At 38.0% G+C, this 26,767-nt stretch overlaps 1 protein-coding gene across 4 annotated transcripts in view; it reads right to left on the reverse strand.

Annotated features, from left to right (window-relative positions):
* Positions 1–19,474: 19,474 nt before the first annotated feature.
* Positions 19,475–26,767, reverse strand: part of MLLT3 (MLLT3 super elongation complex subunit) — a 120,895-nt gene continuing 113,602 nt past the window's right edge. For all 4 annotated transcript variants that reach the window (XM_063422054.1, XM_063422052.1, XM_063422055.1 and 1 more), the window contains one exon: positions 19,475–23,067. In XM_063422054.1, coding sequence (XP_063278124.1) covers positions 22,936–23,067 — 132 coding nt within the window. In that variant the 3' untranslated portion in view covers positions 19,475–22,935. The remainder of the gene's footprint in view (positions 23,068–26,767) is intronic.

Raw genomic sequence — 26,767 nt, forward strand, 5'->3', positions numbered from 1 at the left:
TTCTAACAGAAAACTTACAGAGGCAAAAATCTTTGAAATCTTTGTTGTTGTTGAAATAGCTATTCTGGTCTGTGGTTTGGTGGTTGGTATTTTTCCCTAGGTGATTTCAAATGAACAAAAAAGCTTTTTCTTCAACTATGAAACAAAAAGAAACTGCTAAACTTAAATTCAATTACACAGAGATTTGCTCATATCATGCCCAGGTCTCTTTGTTCACCAGTTGTTGCTTCCTGAGCCTGATTCATCTTCCTGACCATGACCCTGCCACCTTCAGCCTCCAAGGACACGGGAGGACATTCTGCCTCTTGGTCAGGAAAATGTCCATATGTTTTCTCTGCTGCTTAGACCCTGCATTGATGTAGCCCCGCGTTTGCGATAATGAAAAAAGATTACACTGAAGGGATTGTTACTAAACATTCAGGTACACCAGCAGCATTCTAATAGGTCTGTAATCTTGTCCAGTGTATTTTGCAGCATGATTTCAAAAAACAGTAGCTATCTTAATGGCTCCTCAAGACAAATCTCTTTCAGCATCGCCATTCCTGAAATCCCGTATGGATTACAGTCATCTTCCTTTTCCAGTTGGAAAAATACCTGGAAATCCACATAGTGAAGCAACGAGATTTCCAGCTGTAGCTTATTTCTTAAACTATACTTTAATATAGTTTATAGTATACATCAATAGGATCTCATGGAAGAGATGAAAAGATTGTCATGAGTTGAGATGGTCCATTTTCTTTCTTTCTTTGTATTCCAAGGCTTAATCAGTCAAACTTTAGCGATAGCAATGTTGCGCTGAACTATGGTCAAGGAAAACATTTCAATCATGCCTGTGAGAGAAGCTCTGAATTCACCCTGAGAGAGGAAATGGTACCCTTTTTCTACCTGGATTTTTTTTATTTATTGGTATTACATACATGGTATTTTGTTTGACTTGACCAGAAAAAATAAAACATTCCACATTACAATTGCCGTATTTTCAAAGACCATATGTCTATTTTCCCCTGTTTTATGCAGTGAAGAAAAAAGATAATATAATGCATTTTCTTTTATCTTCTCATAGGGCAGAAACTTGGGCTGTGACAACCAACTTAGGCTTTCCAGCCCTGTTGCAATTGTAGCTCAGGGTAGCTCCATACAGAAATAAAAGGCAGTGATGAATTTCTTTCCTTGGCACTTTTGACAGTAACACAGGACAAGACTAATCTCTAACGTGCAAAATTTAAGCATTTAAAACTGGTATCAACACTTTGATGGGCCCATTTTAAAAACAAGCACAATAAATGTAATTTCATCTCTGCAACATCCAAGCATACCCATCTGCTGCTGAGGCACACAGATGTTTCTTTTTCTTAAGTAAATCTTCTTGTCTGTTATTCTGAAGAGAGGACTTAGAATATATTTCACGCTTCAGTTTATTCTGATCATAGCAAAGGTTTAGCCCAAAAGGCACCTGAATTTTTACAACAGTTTGCATATATTTGTCTATGCTTCAACACTCTTCCAGAGGGGAGAACTAACAAGAGAAACTTACCACTCCCAACACAAAATGAAGACCTAGGTTCTCAAAGCTGTCATAACATATTCTACTGAGATTTACCATGGCTTTCCATAGATTACAGAGATAGTAAATAATAAAAAGGTCAAGACATCTTCTCCCCACACGAGGAGGCTGGACTGCAAAAACACTGGCAATAAAACAGAAGAAAATTCATTAGCTAAATTAACAGATGTGATGTATGAAATTTTTTACATTTATTAGCTTACAATGTGACGACAAGCATGTTATCAGGATTCCTTCTTCAAAAGTGAAACACTGGTGGCTAATAGTATCAAGATGTTTAGTGTTTAAATAAGGAATCTGGGCATTTCATTGTCCACTCCACATGAATATTCTACCATGAGAGCTGCAGTTGTTTCAGATTTCCTACTTACACCAAGTGGAATTGATGCCAGACAGCAGGTTTGCTTGTACAGCTGAGCTAAGTTTACAGCCCCTTTCACTTTTATGGACCCAGAGATCTGACTGGTTTGCATGCTTCATCCACTTGAAATACAATCAGGGCACAGCATGGAGAGGAAAACTGTTGCTGAAGTCAGAAATTATTAAATTTTCATCAGTTTGTTTCCGTAAAGTAAACAGTGTTCCCAGTGTCCCCAGTGTTTTCAATGTCAGCTCTTCAAAACTTTCATTCGGTTCATCATGCTTATTATGCATAAGGTCATGCATGTTACTGAGTGTTACTGAGAGCAGTGTTTATAGCTAGGTAGCTAAAGTTAATGCAATGTCTTTATCAACTGCTGAACTTCTGTATCTCTTGTTAGCACAGTAACTACAGGAGATAAATAATGCAAAAGAAAATGTTACCTTTAATCATATGCCTACTTTTTAAGAAAGAGTTGTAGTATAGGAAAAAGCTTATCAAATGTAAATGAGCTGTCAAGACCTTCAGCATGAGTCCTGAGGAGTGTTTCAGATGTCATGAGTTTGATTCTCACCTCTTTAGTTTTTCATCTTATTTTAAGAAGTAAACACCAATTGTCATCAAGTTTTCTTAAAGTAACAAAGAAAACAAAGGCCATATTTCTTTTTTGTTTAATAAGAATAATATTGACATGTTTTGAACTGTAATGTCTTTATTTTTAACAGACTACCCTTAGATTGAAATTTTTCATTAAAAAATATCAGCTTCTGAAAACATCAATTATATCAAAAGATATTATTAAAAAATTGCTACTTATTAAATCTCAACTTGCACACAGCAGGCCAACGCAGTTGCTCTGTAATGTAATATTTTCTCCATTGAAGTTCCATTGAAATCCCAGAAGTCGTCCTGTGGAAGCTGTAGGAAAATCATAAGTGGCAGATCCAGTGAGAAGGAGATATCCCAAACTAGAACTCTGGTAGCTTTCAGGCACAGTGGTTGCAAAAACTCATAAGGCTGGATGCAGCTTGTGAGCAAGTTGTACTAATCCTACCCATTCTTTTTCAGATGCATACTAACACCAATTGTTAGGCAATTAAACCACTCTAGTCTACTAGTTTCAAAATGCCTTACCAATATCTCCCCTTTCCCACGGCACAGGAGATGTCTGAATAAATGCCAGTAAGAATTTCAGTCTTTTTCCATTGTCTGGGTACCAGCCACATTAGTGTGCTTTGACTTTGAGGTCATTACATCAAGCATTTGAATGTCACAAAGTCTGGGATACAGGATTTCAGCAGCTGAACTGTGCATAGCTACAGAGAAAAGTACAGCATATCATTTCCCTTTAATGTATGACAGGAAATTGTATAGGCAGAACACAGATTATCTGGAAGTGGTGCTTGACAGAAAGATCCAAATGCAGCCTTCGGTTATGACAGATGTCCATGACTAGGATTCACTGCATATCTCAGCAACAGGAAAAATAGGAAAAATGTGTTTACACAGACTGTATACAATGAGAAACCAAGAAGTAAATCAAGCAGCATTTGATTTTGATCTGTAGCTGAACTAAGATATTTGGTCCATTCTAAGCATTATTGCTGTATGACAGTTATGCTTACAGATGCAAGGGAGGATGTCCAATATGCTGCTGGGTTGTACTGTCAAGGTATTAGAGGTAAAGGTTTGATTTGTAAGATGCATGAGGGCTAGGTGGGCAGCAGAACATGACCAAGGGAAGACTTGCAGAACCTGCTTTCAGGAGGAGATGCTGTCCAGCATCAGTGAGGGTCAAAAATGCTGCAGAGTAGAGACAGTGCAAGCTGGACTTAAATACAGACCTTAACAGTGTATCAAGAGATACCCATTCTGAATTGCCATGTGGAAAAGCAGAGGTTTGAAGATGGTTTTTTTTTCAGGCAAATATGTTCAAAGATACCCAAAGGTATGGTTTCTTACCTAGTCTGCCCAGTTCCACATGTCATTGGAGGTATCTGACACCATGGCAGCAGCACCATGTACTACAAGCCCCATGAAAGGTGTATGGACAGAAATTCACACAGCACAATGTATTTTGCAGGTTACTGCAGTCTTTTAACTGTGCTAAAGGAAGTACTGCATGGGCATTTAAGAAAATATCACGGAGTGCACTCATTTATATGTTAATAATATCACAAAAGAAACAGTATTGTTTTATATTTATTCCATTAGAAAAGAAATGAAACTTGAAAGAATGGGGTTTATGACAGCAGGGAAAAACAAAAACCAAAAAAACACCAAAACCGAAAGGCCGAAAGAATACTTCTCAGTTCTAAACTTTGATCTACATTTTGATTACTGATTGATTATAAAATCTGCTGGGCCTGCTGAATCCTTTCTTTAGGCTTACCACAAGGTGAATAACTGTCTTATGTGAAAAGGTAAACATTGCTTCAAGACTGTTTTTGAAGAATTTACAATAACAGGCTACTGACTACTAATCTTGATTTACTGCATGCTATTCCCTAGAATGAAAGTATAAATCATTCAGACTGTTCCAACATTTCAGTTAACATTTATGGATATTTTATTTGCAGATAGAAGAAGCCTGTTAGGGAATGGATCTATTAGAAGGCAGTTAGCTCATCAGCCAACTTTTGAAGGAACAGCTTATAGCAGACAATCTTCATTTTCTGATGTGGTGGAGATACTCCACTCTGCCCAAGTCCACAACTTTGCTCCTTGTTGTCAGTGTTACTGTCTACGTGATTTTTGGTGTGCTGTTTTCACAGACCCATTGGCTATGTAACGCTTGATTTTCAGAAAGGCTGAGAATTTACTACATTAACAAAAATCAATTATTACCTAAATTAATGAATAATATTGAAAGACTTTCCTCTAACACTGTATTGTACCTTATACAGTGGCTTGTACCTATTTAAACGTGAGGTAATGAAACCTAACCCTTGAGTGGTTAGGTTAGGTACTTTTTATCCCACCCAAAAGGGGTGGAAAGCCATGAATGTGCTGTAACTAGTTTCTCTGAGCTTACAGCCAAATGCTGTGAGCCCATTATTTATAGCAGAACAATCAAAATTATTTGTAGGGGGATTATTTATTACATAATTCTATGCTGCTTTGGTAATGACTTTCTGTGGTGTTTCTAGGTGGGTTTTTCAGTGGATTTTGAATTTTTTTGTGGGCTGGGGGTGGTAATTGCCAAGCAATTTTCTGTCTTGCATGCTTCTCAGTGTGCACTGACTTAATAAGGTATGATAGATTTTGATCATTTGCTTTTGACTCTGAAACAAGATCTTCTGAATATGTGGGATTTAAAATTCAAGACACACAATTCACATGTATTTGTCTCAATGGCTCCTTGACTGTTTTACTACCAAAAAAAAGTGAGATCTTGAAAAGGCAAATCAACTATATATTCCTTTGGGGGAAAAAAACCCAGCCAAACAAAAACAAACTGCAGATGTCTCAAATCTTCTCCTCCATTTTCATAAGATATGAGGTAGCTGAGAACGAGTCAAGGGGAATTTTTGATCTGAGTACTCTTTTTCACTGTATTGATGTCTATTACATCCAATTTTTTTCATTATGATCCATAGCAAAAGAGATTCCTTTGCCTTTAAAAGCAGAAAAAAATCAGATGTGAAGCCAGATGATGAGGACAACAGTGTAGTGCAGGTGCACCTAATGTGGAATACTCCTAAGAACCTGAGAACTCTGAGGTTTGGTTTTAGAGGAGTGAAAGCCTAACTGATACAAACTGATCATTATCACGATCCCTTAATCAGAGGGGAGGGCCCACTGGCTCCCAGACATGGCATTGGCCTGTGATAGACACTTTGTATTACCATGTTTTGTGTCTTTCATTGCTCTTCACAGAGTATTTTCAATAAAGAAAAGCAGAAAACAGTAGATGGGAAGTTTTCCCTGTTCATTTTATTCAGTCCATCTTTTTCACTAGATGCAACAGGCAAATAAATATGCTCACTTTCTCTTCATTTCCACATTTTAGTCTTATTCCCCATCCCTACGCTTGCCAATAAGACATTCCTCTGTGTTGTTAGTGGTTGAGAAGAACAACCCCCTTGTCTAAAGAAAACTGTGTTAGTGGTTGAGAAGAACAACCCCCTTGCCTAAAGAAAACTGTGTCCTGAAGTCTGAGGTTCAGAAGACAAGACTTTCAGTAAATACTAGTTAACACTTGTTTGTCAGCTGTTCCCTTTACCTTCGTCCCAAGGATTTTATGTGGCTCCTGTGAGAAACAAGGCCTTGGACTACAAACACCTCAGCCTGGCAAGGATTCCTGTATCATAAACAGATAAAATGTGTAGTAGTATAAAAATTATGGACTCACCATGGTCTACATATTATAACCTTCTAGTTCCCTCTAAGCAAGAAAAGGGAGACCCCTTCACCTTGCATTATTTTCAGGAGATTGCAGTGAAAATTAATAACCAAGCAAAATATAGTGGATTTTTTAATATTTATATGTTTCTATACACACATACACACAGAAACCTGTGCTGCTATCTTGCCTGTAATATTGCCAGGGAGGCAACATTCAAGTAGTTGTTTTTCTTATTTTAGCATTTATACAACAGAGTGTACTCAGTGCAGGGCTGAATCTAATTAGCATAAATGGAGCTATGTGAAGATCAAAACCCATGAAGATGTTTTGAAGATTGAAAAGGCTGGAAAAATGGCCTAATTGAATACAACCACAATGTGTTGTTAATTTGAAGAGAAACATAAACAAACTACAGGCTTCTAGGTATATAACTCCATTTCAGGAAACCTAAGATGATGAACACTCATTTTCATAGTCTTGAAAGGGACTAGCACAGGGATATAGGACACTTGCTGGCATAGAATTACTCACATTATTCAAATTATTTATAGGTAGATTACTGTATTTTGTGGCATTAACTTCAAATATGCTGATTCTCCATATCTATCTTACAGTATTAATACAATATTCATAAAAAGATTGCCCTGTAAAAGAAAACTAGAGTATAAAAACAAAAAAAAAAAGAAGTAACCAGCTGAGATAACTTCCTCTTCTGCTCTGCATATTTATGCATCATTTGCTTAAAATGAAATTTCACTCTACCAACCACCCACTTAGTTTTCTACTGCAATTATATTTTATTGCTCTTTGAAAGAGTGAGGGTTTAATTATCAGCCGTTAGTAAATTTCTACATCCTCACCAGTCATTGCCAGAGTAGGAGAGACTTTTTTTCCGCTGTGAAGTTACTGCATCTCATATAGTTTAAAACCTGGTGTCTGTATAATTTTTCTTATTTTTACCCAGTCTTGTTTAAATGTATGGGATGGCATGGAGATAACACACACGGCCTGCAAGGAGTAAGGGGGAAGGCTGGGAGAAGCATGGGAGCACTCCTCAGGTTACGATGCCAGACACAGCAAAGCAAACTCCTGGGTGTTTGCAGGTGCAGACTGGAGAACACCAGGGCATGGGACAGGAAAGTGACACTTGTTCTCCAACAGCACTTTGGGTGTCTGCTGGCAGGGGATGGTTACGGATGGCTGGGGGTTCTCTGGCACAGGCAAAGGCCCTCTACACAGAGGAGAGAGCAAGCTGGAAGCCTCAGCATTCAAGGACAGAGCCTTCAAAGTCTGGACAGACTTCAGCTCTGCACTTGATAGTGAGCCCCTTAAGATTTGAGCTCTTCAAGACTTGAGCCTAGCAAATAGGGGTTTGAGTACTAATTCATAGAAAAGTTATGTAAAGTTATGTAATTCGTAATCAATGAATGTTGATGCCTTTGTTTAATAAAATGTATAGTGTAAAGTTCTGATGACTGGTGAGCCAGGCTTTCTATGGGCTACTATCCAGCTCCCTACTTTGTGCAAACTGTAATAAAAACTGAAATGCCTTGCCTCAGGATGTGTGAACTGGTGTTATTGGTGTTGGACAACACACTCAAGTACAATTAGCAGAGTCAAGAGAGGGCAGTTGCATTTGTTTCACACAGTCTCACTCTCTGGAACATTGCAAAGCAGTATTATCAGTTTCCTGTAAGTAAGAACTTTCCTTAACCAGTGATTCAACAAAACAGTATGTTGAAAATAAAAGCCTTACAGTCCACTTTATGTCCACAGCCCACTGCTGCTGAAAGAACATTGCAAATGGCAAGCTGACCTAGAGAGCCACACATGCTGTTCCACCTCACTGTTACTCTGCTCCTTGTCAGTCTTCATCGTGGTCTTTGAACCAGGAGCAAGACATAATAGTAAAGACAAGAAACAAAGGAAAAGGGAAGAGAAAATAATCAAAACTGGAAAACAAAGAATGCTAGGAAAAAGAACCATCTTTAAAAGCCATTAACATGATTAATGTTTTAAAGAAATTTTAGTGAAAGACAAAAATCTTGAAACTGTTTAATGTTCCAAATCAGTTACAGACTCATATTTTCACATGTATCTGTATACAGAGTATACACATTTAGCCATGAGCTCTCACAAAGACATTTAAATACAGTTCAATTGTCCCTTTTTTCTCCTTTTTATTTCTTTTTAACTACTGAAATCATCTTCTTTAATTGCATGCCAAAGTCTGAGAGTGTTTAGTGGCACATGAAAACATTGACCAAATAAGCAAACCAATTAGATTAATTGGCACCAGAGGTACTGTGTGCTTTTGGATAATACACAGATGGAAAAAAACGTCCTCAACATTTATTAGTTTAAAAATTCTGTTTGCAAAGCTATGTTTGTTTTAAGGATTATGTCCATGTATACTGCTACTATTGATTTTCACAGAAGAGGAATGGGATGTACACATCCTGTCACAATGTAAATCCAGAAAATATCTTCCAGACTGACATACAGATTCAAAATACAGACTCAAAAAATATTTATTACTTCCCACTTTCAGTGACAAAACAATTCAGAAAACATAATATGCATGCCTCTGAAGAAGAGAGGGCAGAAGACAGGGTCACAAAATAATTAGCAAATTATTTCTATTTCAGCAGTGCCGTGAATAGACAGATGCATAGGCTTACACAAATGTTCTAACTTTTCTATTCTACTTTTGAAAAACTTCTCTACTTTTTCAATCCTTTTTTTTTTTTTTTTTTTTTTTTTTTTTTTTTTTTTTTTTTTTTTTCTTTAGTCCTCCCTTTTCCATATCATAGGAAGATCAGTAGGATTTTTTTTCTGGGACTGGCATCATAGAATCTTTAAAGTTACCCAACACTTTAAAGCACCATATGGCTTTTAAATTCTTATATTGCTGTTTAGGAGTTTGGACTCTGCATATTATGCAACAGTCACAGTAGGTAGATGCAAATTCTCTAAAGACTTGTGCGTTGCAATAAGTGACCGGGTGTCATGGGTTGAAACTGCTCCCCAACAGCCATTGCAGAGTAGGTGGCATATTTGAGAAGTTATACAGCTCTTTCGAGCACACCTAATACCTCTGAATTCTATTTAACTGAGAAGCAGTGAAACAAGGAACCGAGTGACTGTAAATATTTTTTTTTCTTATTTACATTTATTAATAATAAAAAGAGCTTCAGAAGTCCACTGTGAGATAAGGGAATACTTCTGTGTTACCATATTAAACAAGAACTGAAAACCAAAGAGTCTGATGACAGTCAGAGGGAAACTGTTTGTAGAAGCAGCATTAAGTCCCAACAATCTTTCCTACTCAGTGCTGTTGTGCATAAATCTGTGTTTCCATCAAAACTTGTAGTGAGCTGGGAATATATTGTCAGCTCAGCAAAACTGGTAACTTGGTGCAAAGCTGTTAACAAGGATAGTCACAGGCCTAGGGTTTCAAAATCCTTAAAAAATGTAACCTAAGTTGACTACATAAATGATCTGTGATACAGTTTCATATGGCACCCTAAGGAACAGAGTCAAAAAATCCATAAATCTTCCCATGAAAGTTACTTCTTGCTGTAACACAGGCTTGAGCACCATGCCTGTAGTAACCAGAAAATGAGATCACTGAGCAGAGACCCTGCACACTTCAGAAAACAGTCAGATCTCTTACTTTGATGAGGACTCGCTGTGAGGCATGAGAACAGTCTGTGGCCCATGTACGAAGAAAGGGGATTATTTTGTTTACATGTGAGATATGCCTTTCTAGATGGGTAACAAGAGAAGATGACAGGAAAGATGAACAGATTTTCTCCATAAGATGGCTAACTATCCTCAGCTTTCAACCTCAGACATGAAAACGTTTACCTTGCAGACCTTTATAGTGAATGCACTTTTGCGTTTGCACTTCTAGCCCAAGGTCTGTGATGGTATGGCACTGTCTGGAATCAGACCTGGGCTGTCTGGCCAACGAATAATGGGCTAATGGAGCCTCATTGAAAGAGTATTTGATTCTGTTTCAATCATTTGATCTATTTGTTTTCAAAAGCACAGCACACAGATTGAATAGGTCGGTGTTGCTAACCTTCCCAGGTACAATAGTCCTTTTGAAATTGTGCATTGCTTCCAACAAACTCCGTGCAATTGCTCCTGGGTATCTTGATTTTTCTTATTTTGTTTTGGTTTTGTATATACATTATTTAGATGGTGAAATTCTCCGTGATGTTCGGACACCAATGGAGTGCTGCTGTGCCTACTTGCAGTGCTGTGTAAGTAATAATTCAGTCTCCAAAGTATTGTAAAAGTGATTTACAGTGAGTGACAATAAGTGATTTACTAACTGTTTCAGTTAAGGCTGTAGGGTACACTGCAAACCTCTTGCCTGCAAAACTTTTTTCAGCGACTGTGGCTCTGCAGATCTGTAAAAATCCATGTGTTTAGCTACCTAAATTTGGAGAGACTAAATTCACCTGAGAGTTTCAGATGCCGTAGAGACCACAATTATTATTATTAACAATTAATTTAACAATTAATATCCATTAAATTTTTATTAAAGTATTTGCTTATATGCAATCAACTTTTAATGCTGTCAGTAATAATAAGAAAATTAACTCCCCAAACTTCAAATGTTCACTAACAAAGGATAGTGGTTGGGCTTTGTGTCATAAGAGAATTTATAAAAAAACAAAGACCCCAAACCTTTAGGCAAAACCAGCACACAAAACACGAAATATTTTCAGGTGCATTACCTTTCTGACTAGTCTTGCAAATTTCAAATGCAAGCTGTACAGAAAGTGTAGCAAATTGAATGAGTTCTCTGTATATTCCCTCTTTGATACAGAAATAATAAATATTGACATACTGGGGCTGAATTCTTTATTCTTGATTTTAAAAGTTTAACAATTCTCTCTGGGGACTATGTGGGGTTATATATCAAAAATATAGAGACCTACTACTGAAATCTCCATTTCTTGAGGTCAGAACTCATGATCCCATATTGTTACAGACTTAGGCAACTTACGGTCTATAAAAGGTACATGGGTGTTTTTCTATAGCCCCAATACTATGGTACATGATTTGGGCAATTGATATCCATGACAATGACACATAAATAAAATACGTATGCATATGAGAACAAAATGGGGTAAAAGCCTCAGTGACTGGGGGGACCCTTTTAAAGAGTAGAGTTAATGTCACTTGTATACTGGGGAAATTTTTATCATATTGTTTCGGAAAAAACTTTCAAATGGTTGTCATTCCTCTTCACTCCCAAAAAAGACAGAACTGTCAGGTATAAAACCCATAGTGCTTTTTTTTCATCTCAGAAAAGAGTGATCACTACTACATCACTACATCAGCAAGCTCTGACTTTTAAATGCTTTTGATGCTTTTAAAGCCAATACCCAATACAAAGTATGTTAAACTGGTTAAAAAGAAACTGCTTCTCTATCACGTTTCAGCATTTGGGGTTGAAATACAAGGCAGAACAGTCCGAGTGCTATTTTTTGTTTCTGCTGCTTTGATAAGGTAAAGACAAAAAAGGAAAAAAAAACCCTAAACTACCAGAGATAAACTGGAGGATTACCAATAGACATTAAGTAGGACATAATGAATCAGTAGCTCTGCTGGGAGTTTAACAAAGGCGCCATTGTTCTGCCACACAATGGGGGTGAAAGGTTAATCAGAGGCAAGAGCATACTAAAATTTGGGGACAGGAAAAGATATTGAACCTTCTGAAAAATATCAAAAGCTCACTTTTGAACTTTTTTACCCTGCTTCTTTGGGATCTTCACATCCCCTGGAACAAATTGAGATATCCTGATCTCATTAAATGACTGTTTAACTTACTTTTCTCAGAAATGTATTCCGTGCAGCCTTCACTCTCTAAATGAGGAAAAACTGTCATTTTTCTATATTAACTCAGTTTCCTAGGGTAAAGGCTGCTCTTGTGTTTCAGCTTTTGAACACCTGAAAAAGTTTTTGTAGTTTCACATTTAGAGCCACTGCACTGGGATTTTAAAAGATTCCATAAAAATTTGTCTGATATTCCTCCGCTTAAGAAATACTCTCTGAAGTTTAACCCCACAAAACTTCATTGTATTGGTTTGCATTGCTCTTACTGTTTCGCTCTAGTAAATCAATGTTACCTTCAGCCACATCAAGCCCTTGAATATTTTTTTCTAAGTAAATTCTAATATTATTGTTAATGTCTTATGCTCTCTCACCTCAAGTTGCATATATGTCAACACCCTGCATTCCTACCTCGCTCTAGCCCAGTCTACAACCCCTAATGATTTCTTATGCTATTCCCATTGAAAGCAATTAGCTGCCCCAAAGCTCATTCCCTTCTTCCTGTTGCAGACACAGTACCTTTCCTCTCAGCCTGTTTGTCTGCAGGCAGGACACTTGGGAAGACAAGTGTTCTCTGTTCTTGTCATATGTCCTTGGCAAGAGCACTCCATGTACCTCCTTTCCCTCCAGGAGACAAAGACAGTAAATTCAAGAAGGCATAATTAATCAACTTTCAACTTTGGTGCTATGACTGTTCCTATCTTCAAAGAAAGAGATTTCCACTTCTTATTTTTGCATGTACCCTGTACACCATACCATTATTGCAAATGGGTATCTTAACATTTATTCTATTCTCTCTGATCAGCCTCATATTTGAACAGCTTAAGTGTTCCATCATTTCTTGCTGCCCTTTCTTGTCATCTCCTTCCAATTCAGAGTAAATTGGACATTTACAATTCCTTAATTTAGAACACATTTCACTTCACTTGAGTTTTCAGTCTCAAACAGTTCTTGGTCTGTTTTGAGATACAGTGGCAACTTCATATCTTCTAAATAGTTTACATTTGTTCTGGCATCCACTGAAGTTTAGAGGACAAATTTGGACAAGTTTTTTCAGACACTCTGTGGTCCTCCTGGACCACACTGACCTTCCTCTTCTGAAGGCCAGCTATAGGATACAAGGAAATAGACTTGAAGCTGCATCAGAGGAAGTCAGATTGAGCAATAGGAAACAGTTCTTCACACAGAGGGTGGCTGAGCACTGGAAAACTGGTTCCCTGTGGAAGTGGTCACAGCACCAGCCTGACAGAGTTCAAGGAGCATCTGGACAAATTAATCATATGGTTCAGTGCTAGGCAGTTCTGCAAGGAGCAGGGAGTTGCATTTGATGGTCCTTATGGGTCTCTTGCAACTCAAGATATTCTGTGATTCTTCCTGACAAGACACTTTGGAAGGAGTAACAAATGTGACATTGGGAAAAAGAAAAGAGGAGAGAGAATATCCATAGTCTGTACTTTCTACCTCTGAATTAAGCAGAGAATACAGTTAAATTAGAAACTTAAGCTACAGTTAAAAGAAAAAGAAAACCATGCCCTGTAGATACTGAAGGAAAAGGAGGGTGTGCTTCAGTTTGGTATGAAAGTAATCAAAAGTATATAGCTTAAGTAGTGCAACTGGACACTTAGAATGAAGGGAAGATCATTGATTTCAGCGACAAGGAACCAGGGACAGTTTTCTGTCATGTAGCATCCTGAGATTAAAACCAAATGTCATTCAGACATGAGTTGTAGCTCAGCAACACAGAGCTGGGAACAACCACAGAGAGAAATCCAGCATATGTTATGGAGCTGGTTAACATAAATGGTTGCTAATGACATGTTGGACATGAAAACTCATTCACCAGATCTCCTGGAGCCAAAATGATACTTCCGTTGGTTTTATCAATCCTACTTATCATATCATCAGCCTGGATTTCTTCAAATCTTTCTATAGCTTGACTCTCATTTTACATTTCACCTTTTATGGTAAAAGTCACTAAAGCAAAGGGTCTTTCTGTTCTCTCTGTTCCTCCCAGCATAAAAAAATACTGTTCAGACATATTTATGTGCCATAAGTCCTTGACCTTTTGGGGAAAGTTAAAAGAAGACCACAGTCTCTGAAACCTTTATGTTACACAGAATTCATTGCTAAATAAACCTTACATTTGATTCATTAGTTTAAGTTGGTATATTAATGTGTAACTTGGTGTTATTTCATTTTAAAAAGGATACTTGTTGTCTAGTTTTCTGGCATCTGTCTTGAGAGAGAATGGGGGAAAAAATCCCACCAAAACTCAATTAAATATTTCTCTGTTTATATACCCCCAGATAAATAATGCATCTCCATCTCTCTTCCAGACCCTTTGTGCTGCTCTGGCAATAGGAAGAGACAGAAAATCCTTGTAACTGGTTACCTGGAACCCCCATTCACGAGAAGAAATGCTCCAGACTGGATGACAGATGTTTTTCCTGTCTAAACTGCACAGTAACCATGGGTCAGACTACATATAATTGAGCTGTATAGTCTGCTAACTGTCCCATTCATAATTATCCAGATTTTATTTATTGGCCATGGATAATGTTGTGGGATGCTCGGTGTCTTTTTCATCTTGGACTTCACTACCAAGCCTTCATGTCTAGGGTTCAAGGAAGAAAGGAGGTACTGGTTGCCAATGACGAGTTCCAACACCTCTGGAGCAATCCTGTCCCCGGTATGTGCACAGGACCTGAAAGGCCACATCAAGAGGTGCTAAGCCAGCTGGCTGACACCCTAGCACAGCTACACCCTAACAGCGTGACAGGCCATGACTGCAGAAAGGCGAATGTATTATCTATGCCTTACAAACAGAAAAGAAGGCTGATCTGATGAACTACGAGTCAGTTATCATCTCAGTTTCTGGGAAATTCATATAGTCAATGCCCTTGAAAATTTCTTCCAGGCATATGAAGGTGGTGGTTGTGGCAAGTAACATCATGCATTTACCAAGAGTAAAAGTGAGAGCTGTGGATGTAATTTACCACAACCTTAGTAGCCAACTGATTCTGCCATGGTATTTCCATATTTGGGTTCAGGTGCTGAGGTCTGGGTGGGGACACACCTATATGAGTAAAAGAAGTGTTTAGGTGTAAAGGCTGGTGACTAGTGGTTTATGCTCAGCCTGAAAACTGGTTAGGGGTGGCATTCCCCAGGGGTCTGCTGGGATTTGTCCTGTTTTACACCTTTATCAGTGTCTTGAAGGAGAAGATGTAGTGCACTTGCTCCAGCTTTGTATATAACACCAGGCTGGGGTGCCTGTGGTCAAATACTTGACGGAATGGCTGCATGACTTGTTCAGGTGGGATGAAGGGGATGACGGTGACCCTGTGAAATTTAACAAGGCCAAATGCTGAGGTCTGATGTGGAAGGTAGAGTACTGCAGACTGGGTCTGGGGAGCAGCTCTGGGGGAACAGCCAGTTAGCAGGCTGAACACGTGCCAGCTGTGTAGTCTGTGAGAGCCATAGATAATCCCCTCTTCTCTCTGCTCACACCACATAAGAAATGATGCTTTACATACAGGAAAAACATTGACAGACTGGTAAGAGTTGAGGTCCACAGCACAGGACAGGTCCAGATAGGGCCATGAAAATGGTCTCAAGCATCTCTCCTATGAAGACAGCCTGAGAGAGTTCATGTTGTTCTGCCTGGAGAAGGGAAGACTCATTGCAACCTTCCCACAACTAAAGGGGGCTTATTTGAAAGACAGAGAAAGATATTTTACCAGGTCCTATAGTGACAGGACAAGAGGTAATGGTTTTGAACTGAAAAAGGGTAGGATTAGATTTTAGGAAAAAATTCTTGAGTGTAAGGGTAGTGAGGCAGTGGAAGAGGTTGCCCGGAGAAGTTGTGGATGCCCCATTTCTGGAGATGTTCAAGGACAGGCTGGATGGAGCTCTGAGCAATCTGGTCTAGCGGAAGGTGTCCCTGGACATGGCAGGGAGGTTGGAACCAAGTAATTTTTAGCAGTCTCTTCTGTCTGAAACCAATCTATGATTCTAGAATATGTGCATTATTAAATATATACGAAGAAAAATTACCACTAGTGTAAAATCCAGAGGCAACCAAGTACATTTAGAATGTAAGGCAGCACATCAAAGTTTTTGAAAACGCTCCTTTAAAATGCCTTCCATTTCCTGTGAATAGAGGGATATCTGTACCAGCTTTTGTCCTTGGATAAAAACTACTAATCCAGGGAGAAGAAAAGCTTATTCTTAAGGGAACAATGACATAAGGCTTGTAAGAGTGTGCCTGGATGCTCTTCTAGCATTTAGTTTAGCATAAAGCTACATTTAGTTTACTTGAACACTCAGTTCCTGGGAACAGGCCAACACAAAGAGCTTCCCAAAGAATCTGGCAAAAGTCCAATGCGACTTTCAAGGAGAAACCATGGAGTTGGACCAGATGATCTCTCAAGGTCCTTTCTAACCTCAAAAATTTTGTGAAGCAAAAGAGTCAATCTTGCTTTCCTTGCTTTAAATCCTTTTGAAGAAGAAACTGTAAATCCAGGATTTAGGCCACAAAAGGTTCTGCAGATGTTTAATGCATCACATTCTCATGGGAAGAGCTTGAGCCTTGATGTTTTATTGTTAGAGTCACTATCTTCAGAATGTGAATCAGGAATGAGAGAAGCCATTGCACTGATAGAGAAAGAACAACTCTCTCTCCACCCTTCTTCCCCTACCTGTCCCCCTGCAAATATTAATCTGTTACCACAAAAGAGTAAAGGATAAAGAAAATTTATCTGAGCAACTGGCATCATGGTTAATCGTGAATATAATTTAACATAAACCAAGGCATTGTAGAATTCTGTTCCATAGTTGCAAGACATAACGAGTGCCTATTGCAGCAATCTATCCTTATAGCTGTGACAATGCAAAGGGAAAAGGGTGTTTAGCACAGAGAAGTCCCAGCTGACGCTCAATTAAGTTTTTACATAGGTTGTGAGCAGATGTCCGAGGGAGATTACGCATGAGATAGTCGAGCACCTTAATCCCTACTTCCCTTTATACACAGGCTGAGATTCATGCATTTCTCCAATAACAATAAAAGCATTTCTAGGCTGCCCTGATTGCAGTGGTCCAAAAGACCATCAGCCCACATCTTGACTTTAGACATGTCTATTTTCACAGCAGCTTATTCTGAATTCATCCACTTACTTACTATTCACTGTGTTAGCAAAACCTGACACTAATGAAAGCAGTATTACCTTTTTTGAGAGTGAACATTTCAGGAGGCTATACTTGTTGGACAGAAGAAGAAAATAAAATAAAATAATAACAATAACAGTAATAGTAATAAAGGAGTCACTACCATGTTTCACTTTTGTCTTATGACCTTCCCAAAGAAACATCACAATAACCCCACCCCAAATCTAACCAGGTGTCTACCAAGTGTGGAAGTTACAGCTGAGGATTAAGAGAGTTGTAAAAAAAGAATTAAAATATTTAGCTGCACAGGCAAAGTGAAAATGTAGCTGCTCATAAAAGTTAAAAGAAAACTGCTTCATCTTGGATAGCCTGGGTGGTACTGGCTGAGTATATCATTAATGTTTCCTCTGCATCACTCAAAAACTAAGCCCTCCTGCAGCATTTTGCACCATTTGCTAGACCACCCACTCAGATGAGGATACACAAACCACATGTGCTAGGAATGTCTGCCCTGAACTGAGAGCAGTATCAGCATTATGACCTTATTCCTTGCACAGCCAGGATTTTAGTACAAACTTGCTTGTATTTTCAATTCCTTTGATTCTTTAATGGTTTGTATGTAGTCACTGGCCATTAGATGCTTAACAGTTTGAAAGAGGAGTGTAATTATAAGAAATCCCAGCATTATCAGAGTAGAAATATTTTAAGTAAATATTTCCTGTTCTTTTCCTCCCCAAAAGAACAAGGTTTTATCTCTAGGTCTTATTAAAAAAGCTTCACAAACCCACTCTTCCTAAATAGGACCCAGACATTGCATTCTGTCTCTCTGTGAGCAATGATAAAAGCAAATAATTTATTCCTTGCTGTGATGAGAAGGGTGAAGTTTACTAACAGAAATCACAGCTTTATAGCATCAGTTCCCTGATGGAAAGGAAAATATGAAAATGCATAATCCATTTGATGGAAGATTTGGGAAATGGTTACTTCCAGTCAGAATTTTACTGAATGATAATAAAAATACATCTGCTGCATTCACAGGCCTACATTTGACTCCACTTGAATTCCAAGACTGAAAAAATTAAAGTAAGTGAAAAATGCAGGATTATCACTTTGCAGTACAATTAGCCTGGCTGGGGTAAAACATAGACTGTAAGTCAGAAGCAATACTGAAACAAATGTGAAACAGACATTAGCACCCCAAACAATAAAACATCCTAAATATTTTTATGTTGCTGCAATCTCCATTTCTCTCTGTCTCTACCTACCATTTGTGGCAGATTTTACAGTAGCAAACCACACCAGTTGTATTACTGCATCTCTTTACACCTTTTTTTTTCCTCCCCACTTCACCCCACACCCCAGGCCTTTGTTCTCTTTCCTGTCTAGTCACAGTGGCATTTCTTGCTGCTCAATCAAATACAAGGCCCTTATAGTGAGTGTTCTTTGATGTTAATTTATCTGTCCAGACACAGAGCCAGCCTTGTAAATGTCATTGGCTCAGCAGCATTAGTGCACAGATTAACTCCCAAGCACGCACAAAAGCACTGCAGATATATGTGTTCTAGTCCCTGTCATCTGTTACTACGGCTTTTATGTCCAGCAGCAAGGCCTCGTACAGTGTACAGAGTACAGAGTAGCTTCTTGGTGTCCACTACATTCTACCGTACACTGCTTGACAATTAAGAAAACTGCTGAGGCTAATAAAAATACATGCCTCACACTTGTTAAACTTTGGAACATCTCCTATTTCACTGCTTATTTTTGTAGTTCCTCCTAGCTCCTGCTGTGGCTGAAAACCTGACAAAATTTTCATCGTGACACTTAATTTCTGCAAACCACAGACCAGTGAGCAAACACAAAACAGACTCTGTAGACTGAAATAAGTGTTTACAAAAAGATAGTTTGTCATCAAACTGCAAGTGGTAAAAAATGGATGTGGTATATATGAACAAATCAAACATCCTACCATCAGAGCAGTGTCTGATGGAGCAGGATTGAGATAATACATACAAGAAAACCAAATGAATGAGGCAGTTTTCACTTCAGCCAATTCTACAGCTTTCCCACCAATTTTGGAAACCAAATAACAGGTCTTAAAATCAATGAGTCATTCAAAAGACCCCAAAACATTGGTATAGCTTCTAGGAAAGGAAGATTATACCAAGTAAGGACCAAGCACTCAAACAAGATTGTGAAAGTACTTTATTTCACTGTGAGATTGGGAAAGAAGAACAATGGGTCAGGCAAAACCCAAGAACTTGTAATTTCCTTCCCAGAGACTAAAAGAAACTTTTAATAGAAATATACTGGGCTCTCCAAATGCACTGTACTGAGTGCATTTTTTTTCTGAAATTGAAAGCATAGACTTTTCCTAAAAATACCAAACCAATGAAGAGAGAGAGAGAGAAACGATCAACCATTTCTTACAGTCCAAAGGCTGAAGACTGAGCACAGACTTGGTTTTACCTTGGAAGACTCTCTTCAAATCAGTGTATGAGAGGAGGAAAGGAGGTCCCTTCCTCATTTCTAGCTCTTTTTCTTTAGCATGGACTAAGATGGCCTTCATATTTAGATGATACTGAGTGCTTTGTAAAGCCTCGGAGGTGATTTGAATTTGTGAAACAAAATGAAAAGTTAAATAAATTTTTTTCAAAAAAATTGTCTACCCAATTAGGCATCCACTTTCTGAAGAGGAAAGTTACTCGTGAGAAAACTCTCTTTACTACTGGATACAACTACTGCTCTAGTAACAGTGACTCATGCTGAGAATTACTCTAGATACTGGAACTTAACTGCTAATCTCTGCCTGTCTGGTCCAAATTCTCTCATATAACTGTTTAAACAGCTTTATGTTAAGTAAAACTTCAAAACATTTGCTGCCAAAACACTTTAACCCATGCCAAAGATCAATGCTTACAGATGTTAAAGACTTGGAAGGGTATCTTCTTGTTTTCCTTTAAGAGAAATATGAATGTCTGAAATTAGGTGAACACAGATTTATTTTGTCTCTGTATACAAAATTAGATGAAAATAGCTAACTTGAAAATTTAGATCAAAACTTAGTCACTCTATTTCTATCAGAGTTTTGTGAAAACGTCAACACACATTGAAATCAACAATCTATTTTCTCTCTCTCATGGAATTAGAAAATTTAAGAGCTTAAGGATCATCCACAGTTTGCATGAAATTCAGCACTGATCTGATACTGTAACTGATCTCGTCTCCCTTTTATGCCTATTCACCTAGTTTCTCTTTTCCTCCATCCCTGTTCTCAGTGTACAATAAAGCTTATCTGGTATTTTTAAGGGTAAAATGATTCATTTCACCATTTACTAAAAAAAACAGTGCAATAGTCGTATTAGAAGTATCCCCTTCTGAAACTCAATGAGTCTTTACCACAAGACTTAGTTAGAAAAGTCTAAATGGACAAATTTCCATACACATCTGGTATAACTAAAAGACAGGAAAGTTGAACACACATTTGTAGACCAAAGGTTTTTAAGGTTGCTTTTAGATTACCAAACATTTTTATATAAAACAATCAATAAAAATTGAAGTTTATCCCCTTTACATGCATCCCTTTTCCCTTCCCCATCGTCACCTGCCTTCTGTCAATAGTAAAGTTAACATTACAAGCCCATTCCTCCATCCCCTCCCCAATTGCACATTAAGACATGGACTTAAAAGAACAACATAACGCTTCAAGTATGCTTCATGCCAATCATCAATAAGAGTCATAACATTACTGAAAAAGTACACTTATTCTTCAGAAGCCTAAGGAGGACTTCCTGCAGAGTATGATCAAACAACATTTAAATAAGAAATAAGCCCCCCAACCCAATATGTATCGTGCCCTTTCAAAAAGAGTAAAGTGTAAAATTTTCTTTGGACTTAAAGAAACAGTATTAAGATTTACCATCTGAATAAGAAATAACCCCAATAGTTTTTCAGTGCTGCACAAACTGTGCACATGAAACAGTAAGTCATAAAGATACTACTGTTTAGCTCTACACATAGAGACTACATGTGGCATATAAGCATACACATGACATACTGGCCTGTCTAGCAACAAGATACATTTTTTAGTCTGGTAAACCTGAATAAACCTTTGCATCCAGAAGTATTTTTAAAATTATTATTTTCTCTTTTAATTTAGGAATTTGGATTTTTAATATAAAGCTAATGATTTCCTCAAGAAACCATCAGCAATACAAGAGCATGAAGCATTGATGTGAAATAGAGTACACATCCTCTCATTTGATCATGCACAAACAAGGATCCTGATTTTAAGAAACAATGAAAGAATGATCATTTTTATGGACAAGCAATTCTTCTGGAAACACAATAAGGTTATCAAACAGATACCAAAATCTGGAAAGTTAAAAAAGCATATGTGTATGTATGTGTGTGCATATATACAGGTGTGGTGTACATGTATATATATAAACACATACGTACAGATGATATCATACATGTATTTATTCCATGTATTTATTTAACTGTATAACATTTTCTTTCTTTTCAAGCAAAACAGTTTAATTTAGCAGTTGTAAAAAAACAAACTAAATTAGAAAAAAATCCCCAAAACAAACTAAGCAGATCATATACTATATGAACAAACAAAAATATTATGCAAAAAGTTTTATGGTAGAAGCGAGTCACACACTGGCAGCAGAAGAGTGTTGAAACTCAAAGTAATAAATAGCTCGAAATTATGAATTTTCTACAACATTTTCTTTAAAGACAGGACCATTACTTTTTCTTTTATCATGAGCTCCTGCAGAACACCTTCACTGTCATATATATTTAGTTTTGCAACATTTAAACGGACACAAGAATGTAGACTGCAAGAGTTGCTAGAGTCAGGACAGTATACATAACATTTTTTGTTAGAAGTCTTATTGGTTTATTCACTGAGGCTAGACAGCAAGTCATATGAAACCTATTTGGTGCACTTTTTAACCATGGTCAATATCCATAAGTGGACAGAATCAAGGACCTGCAGTCCAACTTTCTGTGGTCCAACCCACTGTGATAGACAGGAAATGAAATACAGGACCACTGCTTGGTCGCCAAGTTTGTATCTTGTTTCCTGGAATTGCAGCGGTAGAATCAAGACTGTAGTGTTTCAATTGAACAAAGAAAGATAGCAAGAAGTGGCATTTTAATATGAATAAAGTTACCAGGCTTGAGAAAGTACTGCATCAAAAGAGCACACAAGGGACCCCACTACTCGCAATATCTGGTAGTGTCACTGAGTGACTCATTGACTTTAGGATACATGTATGCAATAATAAATAGATCAGTTATGTAGTAAGGCAGTGTGTTGAACATGCATTCGTCTTGTGGACTTGAACACCACAGAGAGAGATACATGATACCATACACATTCATTAAGAACAAGTATTTTTGTTTGTTTTTCTGTGTTTGTTTTTCAAGGCTATCCAGGCAAACTTCCAGAGCATTTTCTTCTTGAGAAGAGTGGTCCTCTGAGTCTGGTCACTTTTTCTCTCCCTTATCAAGAGACTGGCTTTAAGGAAAAATAAAAGCTGAAGAGGTTTTTGTTTTTTTCCCCTCCATTTTGGTCGCATCATTCTGCATGTGTCATTTAAAGAAAAGTTTTCAATACAGCCATATGCTGAATCCTCAGGAGGTTCCAGATGTTTCCAGATAACTCTGTAGTTTACGGACTGTGGTTTTGTCCAGTGAACAAAGATCAAAGTCAAAGGTTGTATTTGTGATATGAAAGTGTCCAGTTTCTTCTATAAGATTTACTATCTGAAAGAAAAGAAAAGATGCAGTTGGAAATTCCAGAAGTTTTACATGCCCACTGTAAGTATAAACAAGTACCATATGACCTAACACGAGCCAAATTGCCAAAGGCCTAAGATGAGCCAAACTTCCCCAGTACTTGCAGGTTTGACCATTGTCCTTATCTTTCAACTTCCTTTCTGACGTGCATTATTGTCCAGATTACAGTACCTTGGGATTTTTTTTTGAATCATCATCAACCATAATGTCAGCATAACCATCTGCTGTTCCTGCAAATACCAGCATTGACAACATATTTTTGAAATGTTCAAAGAAAATCTGTTTATTTTCTAATTCAGTTAAAAAAAAAAGGGAGGGGCAACATTATACCCTTAAGCTCAAACAATTTTAAAAATCCCAGGCAGATGTCTGAAATATCTGTTATGTCATAGCTACTAAGCAGGTTACATTAGGAAATAAATGGCATAAACCTTTCTGCAAGCAAGGAAAAGAAATAAATCCTTAGAGTCCATTCTATATTAAAAATAGATAAATAGATAAATAAAGAAATAAATGTACACAAGAGCTCTATCTTGGTTTGAAAGACAGCTGTCTGCAAGGGAAGGTCAAGGCCTTCCTTGGAACAGAGAATTCAGATTCCCTCCCTCCAAATTATTCTAATTTAGAAAATTAAAGGGGCTTTCAGGCAGAGGTATGGGGTAGGAATAACAGTTCTTTACTGGTATATATGACAAAAGAAACAAACAAACAACAACTACAGCATTAATAATAAACAGAACCAGGAACCTCGAGGGCTTTCTTTCACAAAGCCCGGGGCAGTTTGATCTCGGTGCCCTTGCAGAACTCTGAGATGCTGAGCTGGAAGGGTGGAAAGTCCCAGGCTGGTGGATGAGATGAGGAGCTCTGCGCTGGTAGCTGGAACAGCAGGGGTGTCCGGCAGGGCTGGGCTACAGAGTAGCAGAAAGCCTCAAAGCAGCGCCAAAGAAGCCCGGACGGCAGGACAGGGCCAGCTCAGCAGGGCAGGAGGAGGTGAGCTCAGAATTCCAGGGCACATGAGCAGATGGTGGTGGATTTCCCAGGACCAGACTTGGTGACAGCAAACTCCTCCCGCAGCAAGCAGCAGCCAGACTGTTCTCTCTCCAATGCCGAGAGCAAGAGAGCGAAGCTGCCTCCAGCCCCGTCCTTTACCTGCCCCTAAACCTCAAACCTTGCAATATCTTTTCCCCTCTGAGAGAAAATTCCCAGAGACCAAAAAGAGATGTAGCCTGGTGCTATGCTCTCCTTTGGCCACTTCTTCGTTTTCCCCAGCACCCATAAGTACTCAGTAGTTAGTTGCCTGGCAACTTATGGGGGAAAATTCTGTAAGAAAAAAACCCCCAAATCTAACCCCCAACAAGCTCTTACATGACCTGCCAGTTCACACACTAGCAGTTACTTTTTGAATAAGAGAGTTAAATATTTTTTTTAGTCAAATCAATCACAGAAGAACTCCTAGCAAGGTCAAAACATCACTCAGGTTGTGGGCTCTTCATCCTTGGAGATATTCCAAAGTCATGTGACATAGTCCCAGGCAACTGACTATACATGTCCCTGTGACCTCCAGAGATTTCTTCCAACCTTAACCATCCTTGATTCTGTGAAATCAGTAGTAGATACCTAACTTGCACAGATACCTTTCTGCAGCTGTGACATTTTTAGTCTCTAAACTGTTGTCTGTATTTTTGAAGAGTGGTCATACTCAACTCAGATATGTTAAGTTCCAGGATGCACACCTACCTCAAAAAAACTCCTGAGCATCGTGAAAAGCCAAAGCAGAGAGGGCTAACACAGTGCCAACACACAGTTGCTATAAATCTCTTATGTGCTGTTTCATTCCAAGAGACAGACATGCCAAGAGCACACTAAAAAGCACCACACCCTGAAGTAGCCTCTGGGTAGCTCATGGACTGACAGAACAACACTGCTCTTCTCAGTTCTTCCAACCACTCCTCATGCAGCACTCAGGCTACACTCCAAATCCTGTCCGCCACCTCCAATTTGAAAACCATTTAGTTCTGGGCCTTCCACATACACCTCCACTGAAACACTACTGAGAGATATTCCTTGATTGTTTTGAGCTTTATTACTCTGACCGCAACTCCTTTTCCACAGCTGAAGGAGATACAGATGTATGCACATATGGGTTACAAAATGTACCTTAAAATGACAAATCTGGCAGGAATAACGAACTCCAAAAAGGACAATGAATTTAAACTAAATATTTTGTAGGTTTCCACTCTCCATATCATTATATAAACAGATATTTTTTCTTCTTAGACCACAGAAGTAAAGACTATTTCAATGATAAATGAAATACAAAATGTGTCTTGTTAGACATGGAATGACACAGCCCAGGACAGAATAAATAGAATGGCTATAAGATAAAATAGTAAAAGGGAAATGCTTGTTACAATAAAAATCTCCCTTTTCAATCACCTTTTATTTTCAAAGGTGGGAAAAAATAAAAATAAAATCTGTCTAATTTGGTTTGCAGCTGCCCAAAATTCTGAAAGTACCTGGAAAAAATCCAGCTTTTATTAACTCATCATTTAAATCTGTACCTCTTGCTTTAAATTTATTTTTCATATAGGAATTTTTAATCTAAAATGACTAACTTGATTTGTCTGCTTCTTGATTCACAGATTCTTGTAACACTTTTCCATCCCCTACTGTTCTGCAATTGACATGAGGAAAAAAATAATCCAGCGGAGAAAAATTGATTAATACCAGAACCAAACTTTGATATGTATTATTATTCTAATTTTTGGCACTCTCTTGAGCCTCATCTAAGAAAGAAGCGAAGGTAAGTAGTCAATCCAGCCTCCTTTTGTAAAGTTTGGAATCTAATCTTGGGCTTGCTACCTAAATATCCACTGTGAGACAAATAAATGGCTGCACAAGAAGCTTACAGAAGCAAAGGCCAGGCAAATGCAGCTCCATTGAACAACTCTGTCTATCGCTTCCTTGTGTTACTGTAGAAGAATATCACCCCTAGTAACCCCCACTGCAATATACTTGATTTTAGAAACAAAGATTATGTGAAAGTGTTAACACATGTATTTTTAAACAGTGCTGCATATTTTAAGAAATGGATAAGGACTTCTATTGATCAGGTTCTGCTTTGGGCTTTTAAAGCTCTTGGTCAAGGGAAACAAACATTTTAAACATATCCCTCATCCAGTCCCCAAGAGATACAGTCACTATGTCTGGGCACCTGGCAAATAACTGAAATGAACCCCAAAGGCTCTAATGGATGTAAAAAAAATGTATCAAGATAAACCCAGACAGCTCAATGAAAAACACCTGCCTGTGTGCCAGTCAATGAGGAATTCATGACTTACAGTATTAGCATATACATCTTTGTGCTATTCAGAAATTCTTCAAAAAAGAATAAAAGGTCGAGATTAGTTGCTAGGAAGTCTGACAGTTCTAACATTAAAAACACGGCATTAAAATGTTTTATTCTGAGGCTCAGGCTGCAAAGAACAAAAATATCACATTTGTTCCTGCTGTATAAGCCTTGCTTTTCTGCTGTAAATTATGTCTCTGTTTACATAATGTCTCTCCAGCTCAGTTTCATCATTATCCATCATAGTATAACTATTTATCAGCCTTTAAACAAGCAAGTGAGTGTGTTTGTATAAGGAAGCCAAAGTGCAACTAATGA

This window comes from Prinia subflava, chromosome Z (genome assembly GCF_021018805.1).
Source record: "Prinia subflava isolate CZ2003 ecotype Zambia chromosome Z, Cam_Psub_1.2, whole genome shotgun sequence".
NCBI lineage: Eukaryota > Metazoa > Chordata > Aves > Passeriformes > Cisticolidae > Prinia > Prinia subflava.